Below are 20,189 nucleotides of genomic sequence, written 5' to 3' on the forward strand. Positions count from 1 at the left end.
GGAATGCTATGTCAACTATAATCATGAAAGGGTCATGACATGATTATGGTGAGGTGGGGAATGAGAGGGCTTGACAACACTTGCTTTTTGGTGTGGCTACGAAGGCTTGGGTCTAGGCTTATACCTAGGCTTAAGCATAAATGAGGGGTGCAAAAGGGGAGCCCTCTCTAAGGTTCCTAGTGGGACACATGGCCCAAACAAGGAGACACTTGGCAAGTGTTGGGTTCAAGGGTGGATTCTAAAGGGAGCTCACAAAAGGTATGAAGGTAAGAGAAGGAGCTCATGTGAGGATCCGATGGCTAGGTGGTAAATAAAGCCATGCACTCCTTTGAGTTGTGACATACTCATTGCAAGAATGCACAAAGGAAGATGATCTTCTAGATACGATGTAGCAGGGCACTAATAAGTTGGTGAGTCAAAAGGTGATTCATGACTTGAATGTGAATTCCTCATCTAACTTGGCTTGATACAAGATGGGCATGAGCCCTATGTATCAAATTAGTGCATTGTTCCCAAGATGGGTTATTCTTATGGGATATTTCTTCCATGACATCTTGTGACACTTTGCTTGGAAGCCCTTGGCAAATTGACAGGAATGCCATGCATCGTGCAACAATACATGAGTACGATGTGGAAAGGTGTCAAATGCCCTTGAAGAAGTGTGGCATTTAGATGTCTAAGGCTTGTAGTCATGTTGCTTATAGCAAAAGAATTCAAAGCAATCAACAAAGATTTGAGCAAAGACATCCATATTATCAAGCACAGTGATGAAGAAGAATCGGGGCTTGCATCACGGCAAGCCAACGTTAAGTGAAGATCAACTCCTTACCTCTAGAAATAGCTTGAGTGATGAGAATTGGTGAAGGGTGGGTATTGTTGCACCGGCGCTAGTCACCAGTCGGAATTAGTCCTATGACCTGACTCCTCCTTTCCTAGTGGCATGTGCATCCTTTCTTAGCTCCTCCATGAGAATAGGGGCAAATGAGAGACACATGCTGATCGAGGGGGCTGACTTGTATGATGGCTGGGGGAAAGTACCAAATTGTTGGCACTCCAACTTGTGGAGGTGTAAACTCCACTGTGGGGGAGAGTGCCAAATTAGCTTGTTCACGTGCCATGTTTGGTTTGGAGATTTGGTTGCTAGTTGAAACGTGCACAATTGATTGTGTTTGATAGGAAAACGGTTTTTTGCCCCTAATGACACGTCAGCTTTTTTGAGCACACATTTGGAAAGTTGGTTCAAGGGGGGCCAATTATGTGGAAATTAAAAACTTAAATTCACTAAATTATCATCAGCTAATCCTTACGTTACGGGAATATGTTATTTGAGCCTTGAGCCTTGAGGGCGAGCAGAGCGTAGGAGCACGACGATGGCAGCGAGGACCTGTGGCACAATGCTCCGGATCTTCAGATCTCGCACCCTTCATGGCCGTCGCCACCTCTCCACCCAACTCTCTACCAGCAATGTTGCCGATGCTCTCCTCAATGCTGGCAAACTTAAAGCTGGTTCGATTTCTACCTGCTACACTGTTGAGGCTTCTATTCACAAAATATTTATGCGATGCTTGCATCTCACGAAATTTGCACTCAAATCTGATATAGATATCATGCAATACCTCCATTTAGCGGTCGTTAAGCTGGCACTTCCAAAAGTGCCACGACCTTTAGCAAAAGTATCAACTGCTCCTTCCTGTTCTTTTTCTCTCAGCAGGTGCATACAGTGGCAGTCTATATAAGCCAAATGCATTGCATTGCTTTCAAGCAGGGATTATTGTGTACTTTCCTAACATTGTCAGGGATTGAATATCCTTTCCTGTCCTGTAACTGCGTATTTGAAAAGGGAAATATGCTGTGGCAGCTGAAGACGATCCTTTGCGAGATCAGTTTGAAACTGATACATCCAGTGTCTTCGAAGGAGAGCCATTGGGAGGCACCTTTCTGCGTAGGTGAAAAGGAAAACTTGCTGTAGGAACTGTATCTGACCTTAAACGGATCCGACGAGGATCATTTGGATGTTGAAACAGATGGTCTCTTCAGTAAAGAGCCATTGGGAAGTAAGCGTATACTAGATCCTGTGAGAGTTAGATTATCACAGCCAAATGTTTATTCTCACGGTTGCTCTCAGAGTGCACATGCACTATAGTCTTTTGCCTAACTTGTTTAGGTACCTTTGTCCTCATGTCGAGGCTATTTTGTGAGGGCTCTTTTGTAAGAGCATTCGGAGAAACTTTATTTGAATGAAGTGTTACGTGCCACGGCATGTTCCACTAGTCAGAGTTTTGCAAAAATCAATTCAGAGCTCAAAATTGCACGTTTCTTTTCATTTGGAAAAATATTACATGCTTTCCCTTCTGACCTGGATAGGCTGCTCCAACGCCTTGGTGAACTGGAAGGATCAAATCATCAGATTTAGTGATTCAAATGGAGAGTCCTGAGTGTGGACTCTGAGCCACCATGCGCCAAGGATCTTTGCGACGGTTCTCAGGCTCTTTCCCAGGAATTTGGTAACTCTCTCTGGACGACCTAGCACAAGGCTCTATCTTAGTACAAATAGCAAGATGTCATGGGTGCCAAAATAGCGCCTGACAGGATACAATGGCTTGACCTTACTAGAGATCTCTCTAAGCTCACTAGGGGTGAAGAAACTGTGGTAACTTTGATACGAGCTCTTTTAGATTGAATTACATTCTTTAAAGACAATAATAAGAGTCTAAAGGGGAAATGTTGATTGTCTTGCAGCCCGCTCCTCGTCCCAACTCACTGCCTATGGTAACCTCGGAGCACGTGCCAACAACTACTGTGGTGGCAGATACAACCAATGGATTCCTTGACCTGTGAAAATATTAAAGATATCTACAAGACATGCCTTGTAGAAATGCCCATGCTGCTTGGCAGTCTTCCTGGAATCGTCTGGTACCTTGTTCCCAAAGGTATAGATTAGATAGCCAGAATTTCATTTGCTGAAGTATGCATCTGTGCACAGCAGATAACGAAGACAACTGTTTCCAATACGCAACAGCAAATCTCAACCCACAAACTGTAAATGAAACAGAGAAATAGAGCAGCAAAGGTACTTCCAAAATATACTCAGTTTAGTGCACCACAAGCATGGCTGAACTGCTTCAGGATGAAGCAACAAGCATCCAACAAAGTGCTGGACAAAATACAGTCAAGGTAGAGTGCGCAAAACTGAGGTATAGATGTGAAGGGAAGGCTCCTGAATGTCTGCTTCTGCTGCCTTTGAAAGGGTTTCAGTGGAATGCAGACAATGGGGCAAGGTCCTCATGTTCATATGCCCAAAATGACCTAGAACTGGCCAACTGGAAGCCGCCGACTGGTCTCTCAAGCCAAGCAGATCTGCCGACCAGATCTGCTGGCGAGATCTGCTGTTTGACCTGACCTACAGGTCGGTTGACTGCTAGGTCAGCCTATTTGGCAGTCCTTCCAGGCACCTACAAGGCGACCTGTTCTCCTACTAATAGAGGTTGCAGATTGCAACCCTAAGCCGATGCAGCTCAGCCTACCCTCCCCTGCCTACAGATGCACTTCTCTGATGTCCTCCTCATCTGGGGGATCACAGTTGGATCAGTGATCTTTTCTAACACCCCCTCTCACTGACTCAATGTGGGCCAATCCAAAGATGTTGAATGAGATGCTCCATCTGCTCGTGAGAAAGAGCCTTGGTGAATAAATCGGAAGCGTTTTCTTTTGTAGGGCAGTAAGTCAGCTTGATCAATTCGTCCATGATCAATTCCCTGAAGAAGTGGTAGTGAATCTCAATGAGCTTCGTCAGAGCATGGTTCTTCGCAAATGCAGTGCAACTCTGGTAACTACAGTAGATCTCCACTGCTTCGTCTTGTAATAACCTTATGTCTTCGAGGATCCACCTGAGCCGTAAGGACTCGGATGATGCCATGCAGGCCACTTTGTACTCTGCCTCCTTAGATGAAAGAGCGACCATGGGTGCTTCTCACTAAGCCAAGAAATAACCCCTGACCTTAGTAGAAAACAATAGCCAGTCATGGAACGTCAAGTGGTCCCATCTCCGACCCATCAAGATCACAATACTTGAAGAAATCAATCCCTGTGTGGTACATGATCCCATATCCTGAGGTACCCTTCAACTATTGTAACACCTGCAACAACCTTGCCAATGATTCTCTCGGGGTTCTCATGAGAACTGGCAAAGTAGTCCCACTGAGAAGCAATGTTAGGATGAGTATTTGTGAGGTAGAGCAAGCTCCTCACAAGTTGTCAATAGTTGGTCGAATCCACCAGCTCAGAAACATTTTCTTTCTAAGTTTGTTCCCAACTTCCATGGCCATCATGGCCTCCTTGCACTCTTCCATTTGGAACCACATCAGAATCTCCTGGCAGTACTTTTCTTGAGAGATGAAAGTCTTCTCTTCCTCTTGCCATAACTCTATCCCCAAAAAGTAATGCCAGAGACCGAGGCCAGTTATTTCAATCTCTTCATGCAAGAGAGTCTTTACTTTCCTTATCTTGCTGCTGAGATGCCCTATTCGAATAAGGTAATCCACATAAATAATCACCATCATTCTCCTATCCCCCTTTGAATGGAGATACAGGTTTGCATCTGACGAAATTTGAGAAAGACCAATCTGTGAGAACTAGTCATGGATGCATTAGTCCCATGCTCAAGGAGCTTGTTTCAGTCTGTAGGGTGCATTGTTCAGTCTGCACACCATTGTCCTCTTGGTCTGAAGTCCTTGTAGCTGCTCCACGTTGACTTCTTCTCCAAGTCTCCATTGAGAAAAGTAGACCTCACATCCATCTGGTAGATGGTCCACTTATAGTGGGCAGCTAGTGCCATCAGTGTCCTGTTGGTGCAAAGGTCTCATTATGACCTTCACCTATGAGTAACCCTCGTCCGGCGATCTGCCTTGTACTTGTAGAGTGCACTGTCTGACTTGTACTTGGCTTTGTAGATCCACTTGGTTCAAATCAGCTTTTGTTTGGCCGGCCTTATTTCCAAGTCCTACGTACAGTTCTTCTCAATGGCAGCCATCTCAGTCTCCATTGCTTTTTTCCACTCAAGGATGTCCTTTGTCTCCTGAAAGGCCTTTCGTTCATGAATCATGTTGATTTGAGCCATCAGTGTGTAGTTGATTGTTAGAGCTTTCTGGTTCCTTCGAGACCCTCTCTCCATTTGAACGCTTTAGGGATATCCGTCACCCCTGAATCTTCGAAGGTGTTCATGTACGACCGAGGTAATCTCTTCTCTTTAGCAGAAGACTTCTTTTTTGTCGGTTCTAGCATCTCTGAATCCAATTCTGAACTTGATGGACTTGCTTCTGCTTCCTTTGCTTTGATCTGGGGTGCTGCTGGGAGTAATCCAGGTGCAAAGGCTGTTTTGTTGTCTCAGTCGCTTGGAAGACTACATCCTTATTGATGAACACCTTTTTTCTTTGTTGTACAGCCGATAAGCCTTAGACTCGTCACTGTATCTGACAAACATACATTTCCTGCTCCTTGAATCCAGTTTGCTCTGCTGTCTTTGTGGACATGCACCCATGCATCAGAACTAAAACTTTTAAATGTTTTATGGTAGGTTTCTTATCTAAGTAAGCCTGTGGAGGTGCTATTCCCACAACTGCTTCAGTCATTTCTTAATAAGGATCTGAACTGCCTCTGCCCAAAATGACCTTGGAACATTCTTGCCGCTCAGCATGCTCAAACCTACCTCCACTATTTACTAAGATTCTTCTGCTCTGCCACCACGTTTTGATAGGATGTACGTGCTGTTGTCAATTGCCATTTGATGCCATTCCTCTTGTAGTAAGCATCAAATTCATCTAATGGGAATTTTCCCCGTTGGTCTATTCTAAAAGTCTCGACTTTCTTTCATGTTTTTTTCTCGAACTTTGCCCGCCGTTCCTTGAATTTTAAAGGGTTTGTGATTTTTCAGTGTTGGAAGAGTCACATCCCCATTTGTAAGCCCCCATATGAGGAGAGCATGGGGAGGTTGACTTAGGGTTAGGGATACCACATGGGCAGCTTATTGGCTGCCATGTGGTGGCAAACTCAAGGGAACAAGAGAAGAGAGGGAGCTGCCACATGGGCAGCACACATCAGGCCCTACAAGGCTGGAGGATTTCCCAGGACAGACTCGCACATGTGGCGGACTGTTTGGGGCAGATTAGGGCAAAAGACAGAGGATAGAAGTCTGCAGGCCAGAAAGAGAAGGAAAAGGGGCTGTAAAGTGCAGTCCCTTTGCCCTTATATAAGGTCTGGATTGACTGATTGTGAAGAGAGTGGGAGAGAAGTAAGGAGTCTCACTTGCAGCTTTCTCACATACACAATGGGGGAATATACACAAAGGTGGAGGTTGAAAACAGTTTTCCTCTTCTCAGTTGTGAAAGCCAAAAGAACTCTCTAAGTACAAAAGGAATATGTGAACCCTATATGTGGATCTCAAACCAAACTCAGCTAACCTAGGTGGCATATTAACTGAGCCACTAACTAGAGTACATAAAGATAGCTGTCATTTAGCTATTATTCATGGGCGGTGTACCAACCGCATCTGCAGCGAACAAGTCAGTGACATAAATGCACAACGGTTACCCGGGCATATCACGAGGGGAGCTCGATATCTCAACACTCCCTCTCGAGCTCAATCCCAATTCCTGCATATCAAGCAGGTCTCTGAACTTGCGCAGCTTCTTTGCACCCAATGCCTTTGTGAATATATCAGCTATCTGATCCTCTGTGCTGACATAAACTAGATCAATAAAACCTACTAGAACTTTCTCCCGCACATAGTGATAATGCACCTCAATGTGCTTTGTTCTAGCATGATAGACTGTATTATTTGCCAAGTGTATACTGCTCATGTTGTCACAATAAATGACAATTGGTCCATCTGTAGACTGATGCATATCATAAAGTAACTTATGCAATCAAGTTGCCTCACATGCAACCATTGCTGCATCCCTGTACTCAGCCTCTGTGCTCGACAAGGCAACTGTAGGCTGTTTCTTGCTGCTCCAAGTGACTGCAGCACTTCCAAAAGAGAACACATATCCACTGGTAGATCGTCTATCAGAAATACTACCAGCCCAATCAGCATCAGTGTATCCATGCAACTGTATCTAAACCCTAGTCTCATAAAATAGTCCATACTGCAATGTGGACTTCACATACCTCAGTATGCGTCTAGCCGCATCCAAATGCGGTTTCCTTGGACTCTGCATAAAGTGACTTACCAACCCAATAGCATAGCTCAAATCTGGCATGGTAATAGTCTTATAAATCAAACTTCCTACTATGCGTCTGTACATAGTAGGGTCTTCCAGAAGCTCACCTGCATCTGCGCTCAACTTCATATTCTGCTCCAAAGGAACTGAAATAGGCTTACAGCTTGTCATCCCATATTTGGATAGCATGTCCAATCCATATTACCTCTGCAAGAGCCATATCCCACTTGTGGATCTAATCACCTCAACGCCTAAGAAGTAACACAGCTCTCTCACATCCTTCATCTCAAACTTTTGCTTCAATAGCATTTTCACATGAAGGATATCTTCATCACTATCATTTGTGATGATCAAATCATCAACATAAATGACGAGCAGTATAATGTCTTTCTCTGTTTTTCTCACGTAAAGTGAGAAATCTGTCTTAGAAATATGAAAGCCAATAGTGACAAGATACTGTCCTATCTTGTCAGACCATGCTCTTCATACAAGGCTTTCTTTAACTTGCAAACAAACTCAGGATGAACAACATGAATATAACCTTGTGGCTGCTCCATATAGACATCTTCTTGCAAATCACCATGCAAGAAAGCATTCTTTACATCCATCTGATGTAAAGACCATCCCTTTGATGCAGTCATAGCAATGACTGCTCTTACAGTTGCCATCCTTGCAACCGGACTGAATGTTTCTTCATAATCAATGTCATATGTCTGTGCATATCCCTTAACAACTAATGTTGCCTTGTATCTATTTACAGAACTATCTGCATTGTGCTTCACCTTATAAACCCACTTGCAGGCAATTGCATTCTTGTCTTTAGGCAAAGGCATCAATTCCCATGTAGCATTTGCTTCCAAGGCATCCATTTCTTCATCCATGGCTTTCTCTCATTTTTCTTTTCCCATGGCTTGCTCAAAAGAAGTGGGTTTTGGTTCATGTATCACTTTGATCATATAGACATAGTGAATGGCTGTAAATCCATCATATTTCAGTCTATCCACAGGATACTTAACTTTGGTAGACGTGCGCAAAATAGGCTCACTACCAGGTGCTCTCTAAACATCCCTTGTCTTCCTTACTCCAGGTGTAACAACAGAAGGAATAGCCAACTTATCATCAAGGCTCTGTTCTAAGCCACTGGATTCACCATGCACTTAAGAGTGACCTGCATTTACATCAAACATGGGCTGATCTACTTTCTCTTTTCCTTTTCATGATACTTGCATATCACTATCTGCATTGCTTTGAGGAGATTCTCCTGATCTCAATCTGCCTGTCCATGGTGAAGTATATGAACCATTGCTAGAGGACACTACAGGTCCACTAATATTTTGTGATTGTTGCTGTGAATTCTGTGCAACATTACCATTTTGTGCATCTACATCATCAATCACATTTATTGGTTTATACCAACTGCTCATCTCATCAAAAATAACATCTTTGCTTACTGTAAACTTACGAGTAGAAGGGTTATAGCATCTATATCCTTTTCGTTGTGCAGAGAATAACTAATAAAGATGCACTTCTCAGCTTTTGGATGCAACTTGGATCTCAAGTCATTAGGCACATGAACATAGGCAATGCAATAAAAAACTTTCAAATGAGAAATATCTGGTTTCCTATCAGTATATCTCTCCTCTAGTGTCATGCTATGTATTGCTGCAGTGGGAGTCCTGTTCATTATGTAGACTACTGTAGCAACTGCTTTAGCCCAATAATAATCTGGCAGGTCTTTTTCGTTGAGCATGGCACGAGATACCTCTCCAATATGCATGTTTTTCCTTTCTGCAAGTCCATTTTGCTATGGGGTATGACTGCATGAATATTGTTGTTTTATGCCATGCTCCTGCAGCCATGCTCCTGCAGGAACCTTGTAAACTCATTTGAGAGGTACTATCTCCCTCCATCTGACCTTAGGCATTTTATTTGCAAGCCTGTTTCTTTTTCAACCATAGCTTTAAAAGCTTTGAAATGCCCAAACACTTCACTTTCCTTTTTTATAAAATATATCCAAACTTTTTTGTTGTAGTCATCAATAAAAGTGACAAAATAATGACAGCGTTCAATAGATGCAGCTTTAGTAGTCCACACATTAGAGTGGATTAATTGATCTCTTACTCTCTTGAACATGTCTAGGAAATGGTTTCCTTGCCTGCTTTTCAAATTGACAGGCTTCACATACCTTATGCATTTCTACAACCTTCAACTTAGGCAATCTTGCAACAATATTTTGGGCCTGCATTAATTTAAGTCGCTGTATATTAACATGACCAATGCGTTTATGCCAGATATCAATATCTGCAACTACACTGGTCCCATGTGCAAACATTGTTGCTCTCAATTCATGCATGTCTGCATCCAACGTAAATATCATGTCCTTCTTATTTCCTTTTGCTATCAAGCGATCTTTATTTTTTATATCCTCAACAAAGCATCCATGAGGATTAAATCTAACCTGTAAGCCGTGCTCAACCATTTGAGCAACAGAAACCAGGTTCTTGGTGATATTCGGGACATGAAATACATCAGACATGTATTTCTTTTTCCCATCCTGCATAGATAAAGGAATTTTACCAATTTGCACAATAGGATGTGTAGTATCATCACCAGTCTATACAAATCTAGGTCTTTCTATTTTCCTTGCATCCTGCATTCATTCTGTATGACCTGTTATGTAGTTTGATGCACCTGAGTCAACATAGCACACATCATTGCTTTCTTCTGCACTTGTCACATAATTGGTCATGTGCTGCGCCATAAACAAATGCTCATTTCTGTCATCACTCTGTCTACTAGAGGTCTTTCCATTTTCCTTGCATCCTGCATCCATTCTGTATGACCTGTCATGTGGTTTGACGCACCTGAGTCAACATATCACACATCATTGCTTTTTTCTGCACTTGTCACAGAATTGGTCATGTGTTGCACCATAAACAAATGCTCATTTCTGTCATCACCCTGTCTACTAGAGGATGCATAATCGTCTTGTTGTAATTTTTCAGTCATGATGTCATTCTACTTTTTATAATAATCTTTAACCATATGACCCATTTTACCACAGTAGTAGCATTTAACGTTGCTGTTTGCATTTTGGCCTCTTTGCCATCCACCACGACCTCTTTGGCTCCCCCTGCCTCTAAAGTTACCACGTCCTCCTCCATAGGACTGGTTTTCTTGAATTTACTATTCTGATTTCTGTCACGACCTCCAAATCGGCTTGTTTTATCTCTATCTCTACCTCTTCTAGCATTTGAGTAGAAGATAACTTCTTTTGAAGTTTCTCTTGAAGAAGATGCACCACCATTTCTCTGCTCTTCAGAAATTAGAAGAGCAATCAACTCCTCAAAATCGAAAAAATTCTCACGGACGGCAATGGATGTCCAGAATTGTGCATAATTCTTTCCTAGACCATTCAAGGTCATAGAAACTAAATCATCAACTTCTCCTGGCGACCCAATAGAAGCAAGTGCATCTGCAATCTTCTTCACCTTTATGTGGTAGTCATTATGCTCATATTTTCTCTCTGCACATTATGCAACTCCTGTTTGAGCTGCATTTTCCTGGCTTGCGTATTTGTGTTATACATTTTTGTCAAAGTATCCCATGTCTCCTTCGGCGTGCTTGCATCTTAAATATGCACAATCATAGAATCTGAAATACTGATAGATAGCCAGTACATAACTTTTCTGGCTCTCTCATGCCACCCTTTAAATGCTTGCAACTTCTGTTGATTGGGAACATTAGGAATAACTGGTTCTTGTTCAGCTCCAGTAATGAACTCCCAATAGTCTTTTCTCTTGAGGAAATTCGTCATTTTAAACTTCCATGCTTGGAAGTTGTTCTTGTCAAGCTTTTTAGTGACTATCTGTGAAAGAGCATCAGATGCCATTACAGAACACTGCAAAAATATTCTGTCACTGCTAAAAACACAACTTCTACCTCACAAGGGCAAATCTGTAAAACTGACGAAAGTGGTATTTGACCACACAGTGACTTCCTAGTGACGATTTCGCATCAACAGGCAATAAGAATGATTCTGTCACTCCCAATATCTCTGCACATAGGCATACGATGCAATTTCTGCGGCAACTTTTTACCGACCTGTATAATAGTGATCGCACATAAAAAACAGGGCACTTTTCTGAGTGTCTGCGAAAAACTTTCGCCACTAAAATGGGCCTTGAATCAAAAAAATACTGCCCTCTCGTCGCACCGCGAAGGGCGTTCCAATCTGAGACAGTGCACTCTTCCACTTTCCGGTTGTGCTACCTGCAGAGATTTGCTCCCAAACTCGAAAAAGGAAAGCAACACTGATTCTCTTACCAAGACACCACGAACTTGGTTTGCTTTCTTGAGCTCCTTATCACGAATCGAGCTCTGATACCATGTGAAGAGAGTGGGAGAGAAGTAAGGAGTCTCACTTGCAGCTTTCTCACATACACAATGGGGAAATACACACAAAGGTGGAGGCTGAAAATAGTTTTCCTCTTCTTAGTTGTGAAAGTCAAAAGAACTCTCTAAGTACAAAAGGAATAAGTGAACCCTATATGTGGGTCTCAAACCAAACTCAGCTAACCTAGGTGGCATACTAACTGAGCCACTAACTAGAGTACACAAAGATAGCTGTTATCCAGCTATTATTCATGGGTGGTGTACCAACCGCATCTGCAGCTAACAAGTCGGTGATATAAATGCACAACGGTCACCGTGGCATATCACGAGTGGAGCTCGATATCTCAACACTGATTGGTTGGCCAACCAAGTCAGCCAGCACATAGACCTAGGGTGGGTCCCCACAGCCCCATCAGTTCACAGACCAGCAGCAGTCAGCTGGCTAAGGGCTGCTGGGTTGGCCCATTTTGGGGCTTCCAGCCCCTATAAAAGGGGCCTCATTCAGCTTTCATGAAGGCAGCTCTTCCAGCAGCAGTTTGGAGCAGCAGAGTAGCAAGATCTGGGCCACCATCCAAGGGATCTTGTGGGGCTGAAGAGCTGCAGACTTAGCTCAGCAAGGGGCTGCACTCTTGGCTGTTTTCAAGGGCAGCAAGGAGCAGGGATCAAAGCACGGACTCAAAGTCTTCTGAAGCTCGGAGAGGAGCACATAGGCTAGGGATATAGAAGTGCTACAAAGGTAGTAGGACAGCATCCTTTTGGTAAGGACAGAGGACCAGGATTTGGTGGGACTCTGGACTCTTTTGTATTGTGTCCTTTGGACAGAAATATTTGGTTGGTTTTATCTCTCTTGGAGCATTGTCTATTAACTGGCTTGCACATGTTTGATGAGCACACAAAGTAAAGAAGTTTGTGATTCCACCCCCAACCCCATTGTGTGAGCTCCTAGGCTATTATATCAGTCTTCCGCTGTATGTATACCCTCTGTTGTGATTTCTAAGATTTAGAAAGGCAATACACCCCATTCATTGTACTGAAATCATCTATAAGTGATATGGCAGGCATGGGCCCACAGATATCTAAATGAATCACCTCCAGTGGCTTAATGGCCCAACTCGTGGCCTCAATGGTGCCCAATGTTGCTTGCTTCCATGCAAGCTCTGCATATCCTCCAGAGCGGTGCAACCGATGTGCTTGAATTTCTCATCCCATACTTGAGACATCCTAGCATCCCCTCGTACCATCAGAGCACTTGAGTCCCTCTTCCTCAATGCGCCGAGGAAACATTTTGTCCATTTTTTGGATGTGATAACCACTTTGTCATTGTCAAAGATGGTTCTCATCTTGTTCTTAGCCAGCTGGCTGACAGAAAGCAGACTTTTACAAAGATCTGGTATAAGACTTTTGTTAAGAACTTATTGTGAATGGGACGCTCCCAATGCCTTTGATAGGGCAGCTCCAACTGCCCTCACAGTAACAGAAGATCCGACAATAACTCTAGGTAGATTTTTGAGCCACTGCATGGACTGCCTGCGGATAAAGACCTAGCTGTGATGGCTACAGCAGGCAGACAGTCCATGGAATTGTGCTCTAAGGTGGAAGACCCTACTGCTGAAGGATGGTCCACTACCCTATGTTCCGGGGTGGAAGACCCCTGAGCAGGTAATAACCTTCGACTGCGCTGGATCTGGATTTGGAGCTGCTTGGAAAGGATCCAATTTTGCTCAAGCAGCTGTTATATTTCCTTGAACGCTCACATGAGAGCTGCAATGTTGGATGGGCCCATGGTGGAACGCTGGTAGACCCATCACTGCTGCGAGAATGACTGCCAAAGAGAAAAATTCCCCCCTTCTTTTGCTGCAAGGTGTAAATGCACACAGGTGTAGACGGGAGCTGACTTGATACGCGATGTAGGGAGGGGCTAATGGAGTACGGTGCTACCAATAGTCCGGGATAACGCCAAAATACAAATTTGGACACTAGTCTTGGGTAGGGCCAAAATACACATTTGGAAAATATCCTGAGCATGCTCCCTCCTTTGCCGATTGCATCCCCATTACTATGATTGCTGCAGACTTCGAGATCTGTGAAGAATGCTCAAGTGTCACTGTACTTGCCTGGTGCTCTGATACCAGTGTAACATGCGGGGAGTTACTGCCATGCCATGCTCGGGAATCCAATGTGACATGCGAGACTATCTAATGTGCTGTGCGGAAGCATATTGAATGTGTGTACATAGATGTATGCAAATAGAGAACTCAAGCACCAAGGACACACGAGATCTTTACTTAACACATGCTTATTTATAATTTACAAATGCTGGCAAAATGCCTAAATGACTGACTGTACATGGTTGCAATAAATGGGTACGAATATTTATCCAGCAGGCTGCTGCTGATGCTGGATGACTATTGAGGAGGAGACACCCTGATCTCCATGCTGTAGCTGCGATATGCTAGGTGGCTGAATGGAGCAGCAAACTGTAGGTGATGGAGGCTGAAGCAGATGGCTAAACACATGAGCTGGACTGATGGCTGGATGCCCAAAATGAGGGGCTGAGGCCTCTTTCATAGGGCCTGGACCAGCCGATTGGGTCAGCTGGTTGACCGATCTGATCAACCAACCAGCTCACCTGGTTGGTCAGCCCAGGTTGGTCATTTGGCCTGCCTACTAACCTACACATAGACCTTAACTTGGACTGACCCTGAGGGCTGGGAGTGGACCATGGACCTGCGTAGCTCGTGCCTGTGCCTGACTGGTATATGGACTAGGGCTCACATTGGGGCAACGGCATATGAAAATTATCCTGATTTGGGAACTAATGCTGTACATTATGTACTCGATGATGAGCTTAGTGTGTCACAATGCATCCTAGTGCAGGGGTGCATGTGACGCAATGGGCAGGAAACAGTACTCTTCCCTGAGAAAATCGAAGTGCTGAGCTATGGCAGTCTAAACTGCAGGGGTGAAGGATCACACTTACACCAATTTGTTAGAAATAAAGAGCCCAAAAGTGCACGCGCAGGAACTTGTACATCTATTACGAATTGCCAAAGGGTACAAAGTACAACCTAAAATGAGGCTATGTACCTCAAACACACTAACCTAACCCTAAGGGGAAAACCCCTTCTAAAAAGTGCCCATGAGGGGGGTTCACACTGCAGTAGTCAATACCCAACAATACTTTATTTCAAGTGAAGTTTTACGCTGTTATAACTTTATAGGTAAGCAGAGTCATTATGATTCTAGTTGTAGACAATAGACTTCAGAGTATATCTTATCGTTTGTGGTTGTTTGACCCTCATCTTTCTTACCAACATGCCCCAGTTTTCTATTCCCTCAAGTTGACACATTGACTACTTGTGAATTTTCATTCCCTGATTGGCAAGTTTTGTTATGGCAAGGAAGAAGTCCAAATATTGAAAAATTACCTTGCATACCCGTGAATTAGAAGTTTTTAAAGGGACCACATTTTTTGGAAGTTTATTTGGTGTCATAGTTTTTATTACGGTTTTCAGTGCTTGAGATAACATGCAGGTGAAATGACTTAGGCCTTGATCAGAATATGAATTGTTTACTACTCCCATCTTGTCTGCAGTATTTTCTCCCAAGGCTCCTGAACAAATTATTGGTAAGATAAGAATGTCCTAGATTATACAACCTCACCATGTATGATGTTGTTACATTAGGTAAGTATCTGCTTCCTAGTAGCTAGTCCTGCTATGCGTGACTTTGTGGCTACCATCTTGAGATTAACATTAAATTTACATTGCTTTTTGTTGCCCCTTTTCTTTTCAAACGTGGTAATTGGGTTTACCTTGCATATAAGAAATCTCCCCCCAAAAAAATTCAATACACAAGTGCTCTGTTTGTGCTGATATTGTAAAATCACATTGTGTCTTTGTGTGTGTATATGCTACCTTTGCAGGTGATGTTTTAGTGCAAAATGAAGCTGACAGTGACTTGGCCCAAGCCGTCATTCAGCTAGCAAAACAACGCGGCATCAAAACAATCAATGTAGTTGCGGATAAACCTGGCACACCTTTACTAGTGGAGAAGCTTAAGCTAATGGGTGGAGACATTGTTGTTAGTGAATCGTATACAAACACCTGGTAGCATTCTGAACTTGTTCTTGCATCTTATGTAAGGGCATTTTTTGTAAAGTTGGTGGCTGAAACGGAACTATGTTTGGGATTTCCCTTGTGGCTATACACTTTATTTATGTGGCGATGAATAGAAGAAACTGTACTTGCTCTTGAGCACCTAGTTACTGGAGAGCAGGATAATGCCAAGTGAGAAGAGAATGGAGGACTGACATAGTTGTATTAGGAGGGATGAGGGACTTATAAATGGCATGTGCACTGTTGTGAGGTTGGCAAATGTAAAACAGATTGTGATGGAGACTTGATGGAAAAATTAGATCTGTGATTCTTGGAAAAGAGGCTATCTTTTGTTTGCAAGTTTAGAATTATGTTGTTCAATCTATCTACTTTCTGTAATTCTAACTTGCATTGCCTACCGTATTTTATAGCCATCTCTGAGATAAACTGAAATTTATCTGTAGGTTCATCAAAAGGCTATTAAGTGATTTTCCAAAGCCGACCTTGGGCCTTAACTATTCAGATGGGTCTGCAGCAACTGCTGTGGCAAAACTGCTCCAGGCAGGTGGAACTTTTTTGACATATGGCAAGAAATTACCACAACATGTGGTATATCCTGGTGCAGAGAAGCGACCAATTCAATGGAGCCAGTACTTGAAAGCAAAGAGCTTAAATAGTCAGGTGGTTTGAGACGTTCTCTTTGAATTTTAGGCTGTTCACTTTATTTTTCATGCAATAAATCATTAAATTTGAATTGAAAGTTTTGATGAACTTTTGAGATGAATTCTTGCAAGCTTGAAAATGTACACATTTTGTCCACTTGTAATGTGCTGGCAAAGTGTTCAAGGCTCGAGAAAGACATAGCTCAGGCTGGTATGGAACTTGTTGGTGGTTGCACTAGATCTTTGACAATAAACTTCCTGGATCAAACCTGCTTTTATGACAGAAGTACGAATATAGTTTCACTACACAATGCATAGAGCTATTCCTCTTTAGGGCCCTATGGATGGATATATATTTACTTATGGATCCTTTTATAGTACATATTGGGATGGAATCACTGATTAAAATGTAATTGCCAAGTTCGTGTATAGAATACAGGTATGGCGGTATTGTGTTTGGTCATCAGTAGCCATCTTTGTTTAATCTTCTGTTTTGCGTAGTTAAGGCTTAAGAAATTTTAAACTGTGGAGCTCAGTTTTTGTGTTTCTGTAGAACTAACCTCGTCAATAGGAGCGCTTTGAAGCACTTCAGTATCTGCAAGGCAATCTGATAATTGTGGATTTTGTTTAAGACATTCTAGGAGAGAGGCTTTAAAAGGCAGAAGGGGGCGGACACACTTCCAAACTTTTGATATCTGGCAAGGAATTGTCTCTTGATAGTCAGGTTATCTATCAGTTTCAAATTTTTACATGGCTTGAATAAGTTGATAAAAATCAGATAGTCCTTTCCAAGTCTGCTTCAAGGTAAGTGTTGTTAAATTACACAGCGCAGCGGAACAGAAAATAAAGAGTACACAGCAAACTAGAGAGGAACAAAATTTTCCTTCAATACTGATGTAGTACAGATGATGGCTCCGTCCACCCATGCGCTCCCACAGTGGAGCTTAGATGGTGATCTAGAGAGATACTAGGTAAAGAGCTACTAGTTGGAAGATCTTTATTGGAAGATCTGATACAATGGACTGGGGAGGTCGCCTCTTTATAGCTATGAGGGTGGTAGTTGGATCAACGTAGTCGGTGGAACCGACTAGTCAACCTAGTCGGTGAACTCGACTAGTCAACCTAGTCGGTAGAACCGATTGGTCGTTTATGAAATATTCAAGGAATATTTTTTATACCGTCGCCTCGGGGGCTTTCGTTCCTGAACCCCTAGTAAGGGGGTCGTTGGTCTCCCTGGGATCCCTCAGTTGGGGGCCAGTTGGCCTTTCAGGCCCTAGCAAGAATAAGGGGTTCTCACACAATCACCTTTCTACCATCAACGGTTTCATTGATATACCTCGTTTGATATATAAGTTAGGATCCATACAGTGTTCCGGGCTCACATATGGCTCCTCATCATATTGGGGGCTTTACAACTTGAGCACCTTGGACCACTAGTGGTTACCAGTAGGGTGGGACATTGAGCATATCTAACAAGTGCTATGGGAGCATTTAGACTCATAAGAAGTATCGTTCCTACAAACTCCTTAGTGTGAGGATGGAGGAGTTTATCTCCTTTACACTAAGCTAACTCTGAATAAAACTACATGTCGCCTTGTTTTAAGTAATTTTGAAGTCACCGACACATGGCAATGCAGCTACATGCTGCCTAGCTAAAAAATTTTCATTGTAACTACGCGTTAGAGCTTGGTTTTGAGTGTTTCAGCCTCTGGCTAACTTTTGCTGAGCCTCATTGTCTTGTCATGGGAACTGTAGAGGTTTCCCATTGCACTCATTGCTACTTCTATGGGATTCCTTGTCCCCTCTTTTCATGGGTCTTTTGTGTCGATTGTGGGGACTTACTTGTCATTACTTGTTTTGGGGCTCTCATTGCACTCGTCATAGCTTTCATCTTTCATGATCACTCTTCAAAGATTCGTTGTCTCTATGTAGAACTTTGGCACTCCTTCCTTGTCATCATTATGATCATCACTATTGTGCTTTTTCACTTGACTAATATCTTGTGCATATTTTTTATAGACTATCGTCATTGTGACCACTCCGGTCAACCTTCTCTTCAAACTCTTTAGAAAGCTCCTCAGCATGACTCCTCTCTTCATCGTCGTTGTGACCACTCTTGTCAATCTCTCTTTAAATCTCTCTTTAGGAAGCTCCTTAGCATGACTCTTCTCTTCATCGTATTGAATATCTTTTTTCCAATACCATTGAGTTTTGTCACAATCACTTTTTGTGTTTCGTGCTTTATCACTTTAGTTTGCTTCAATTGAATTATAAAGAAGCATGTGATGAAATGCTAATTTGCATTAATCGAGCATAAAAGGCAACCCTACATGAAGCCTCGACCTCAAGCTTTGATATTGAAATCTATTCTCACCTTAGTCCATTTTTACATTTTCTTGGGCATCAACTATCGTTAATGTTGTGACCAAATTTGAAGTAATCAATGAAATGGTTGATTAATGAAATGCTAATATGCATTAATCAACCATAAAATGCAACCCCAATCTCAAGCTTTGATAGTGGAGTCTCTTCTCACCTTAGTTCAGCTTTACATTTTTCTTGGCATTAGCTATCTTGAATGTTGTAGCTAAATTTCAGATAATATCTATCCTATCTTGGGGTGGTTGCAAAATTGATGCGACTACCTAAGGAAGATCATCAATGACAGTTGCTTCAAAGTCTGCATGATTTCAAGCATCTTCTTCATACATACATACATATATATATATATATATATAATCTTAACCAACATTCATGTAAAAAGTCCCTTCTCATCCCCTTTGGTTACTACAAGGACACGAACAATGGGTTTTGTTGTATCTAAAGTATCAATCTTATTTTGTATGCTTCTAACAGATTATAGGAACTTTGGACTATCAAAAGAGTATTGTAAGGAATGTAATAGGGACCTTAATCAGATTATCACATGGTGGGGTCCAAGGTGGCCTATCCCCTTAGTCGGATACCTTAAGCCCACAAGTCATCTCACAACTTTGTATCATTACTAGGCATTTTGTGTGTTGGGGGGGGAGGAGCCGGGCACAATTTGGTAACGTTTCATGCCTTCTAGATCACTTCTCTTTTGGAGATCATTAAGATCTCAAAATGCAAAGCTACCCATGCACTTTACCTCTGTTGCTCTTGCTCTACACCTATTTTTTTTTTACTGCACCTTTTGTATTCTACACTAATATTTTATCGCTCCAATCTTGCATCTCAACATCGTTACTAGAGTTAACACCCACATGTTGTAAATGTGCTATGTTTCTATTGTTCCCACGCACCTCTTGCTAGTCAATTGGTCATGTAAATGTGTACTAAGAATATTGCTCATGTGCTTTTATTGTTGCTCTTGGTACTCCTACGAACATTGCTCTTATGCTTTTATTGTTGCTCTTCGAGCACCTATGCAATTACACCTCTCATGTTGCTCTTGCTACCCTTGTATTGCAACTTCACCACTTGTATTTTGGGCTATAATGCGTAGAGTCGTTGAGTTTGATGGGGTGCTAAAAGACAAGGTAACTTCAAAAAATGATTTCCACTATGGCACAATGGGATCCATCCAATAGTACCATTCAGTGATTCTTGGTGGCTAAAATCGTGTAATAGTGGGAAACCATGATTTGAGGCATAAAAGTTCATTTTCCTTCTAGAACACCATCAAAATTTCACATTCAATGAGATATAGAGTGCTTGAGTCTGTTGCATTGTACTAATTGATGTTTTTTCATTGAGCTATTAATTAAAATATACAAGGATTACTTTTGGACTTATAGATTACTAAAGAGAGATGGGAAATTTTATTGAGAAATAAA

The 20,189-nt window shown here is 42.3% G+C and overlaps 1 protein-coding gene across 2 annotated transcripts; it reads left to right on the plus strand.

The window, feature by feature from the left end:
* The first annotated feature begins 1,302 nt into the window (after nt 1-1,302).
* Nucleotides 1,303-16,834, plus strand: LOC147906324 (uncharacterized). Of its 2 annotated transcripts, XM_087384220.1 has the most exons (4): nt 1,367-1,506; nt 15,208-15,298; nt 15,538-15,721; nt 16,174-16,834. In XM_087384220.1, the coding sequence occupies exons 2-4, from the start codon at nt 15,277-15,279 to the stop codon at nt 16,397-16,399; spliced, it is 432 nt and encodes a 143-aa protein (XP_087240346.1). In that variant the 5' UTR covers nt 1,367-1,506; nt 15,208-15,276; the 3' UTR covers nt 16,400-16,834. The 2 variants fall into 2 exon arrangements, with proteins under 2 accessions (XP_087240343.1, XP_087240346.1); XM_087384217.1 differs by lacking the exon at nt 15,208-15,298 and having other exon boundaries at nt 1,303-1,506.
* Nucleotides 16,835-20,189: the final 3,355 nt, after the last annotated feature.

The sequence above is a fragment of the Dipteris shenzhenensis genome, chromosome 1 (genome assembly GCF_047967505.1).
Source record: "Dipteris shenzhenensis isolate YYH24624 ecotype China chromosome 1, Dip_SZ_1.0, whole genome shotgun sequence".
Lineage (NCBI taxonomy): Eukaryota > Viridiplantae > Streptophyta > Polypodiopsida > Gleicheniales > Dipteridaceae > Dipteris > Dipteris shenzhenensis.

Excerpts from the sequence above, each read along its gene's own strand:
- LOC147906324 (XM_087384217.1), top strand. The coding sequence starts at position 1,371 with ATGGCAGCGAGGACCTGTGGCACAATGCTCCGGATCTTCAGATCTCGC. Across the intron at positions 1,507-15,537 it reads TGCTGGCAAACTTAAAGCTG|GTGATGTTTTAGTGCAAAAT; the intron begins GTTCGATTTCTA and ends CTACCTTTGCAG. Across the intron at positions 15,722-16,173 it reads GAATCGTATACAAACACCTG|GTTCATCAAAAGGCTATTAA; the intron begins GTAGCATTCTGA and ends ATTTATCTGTAG.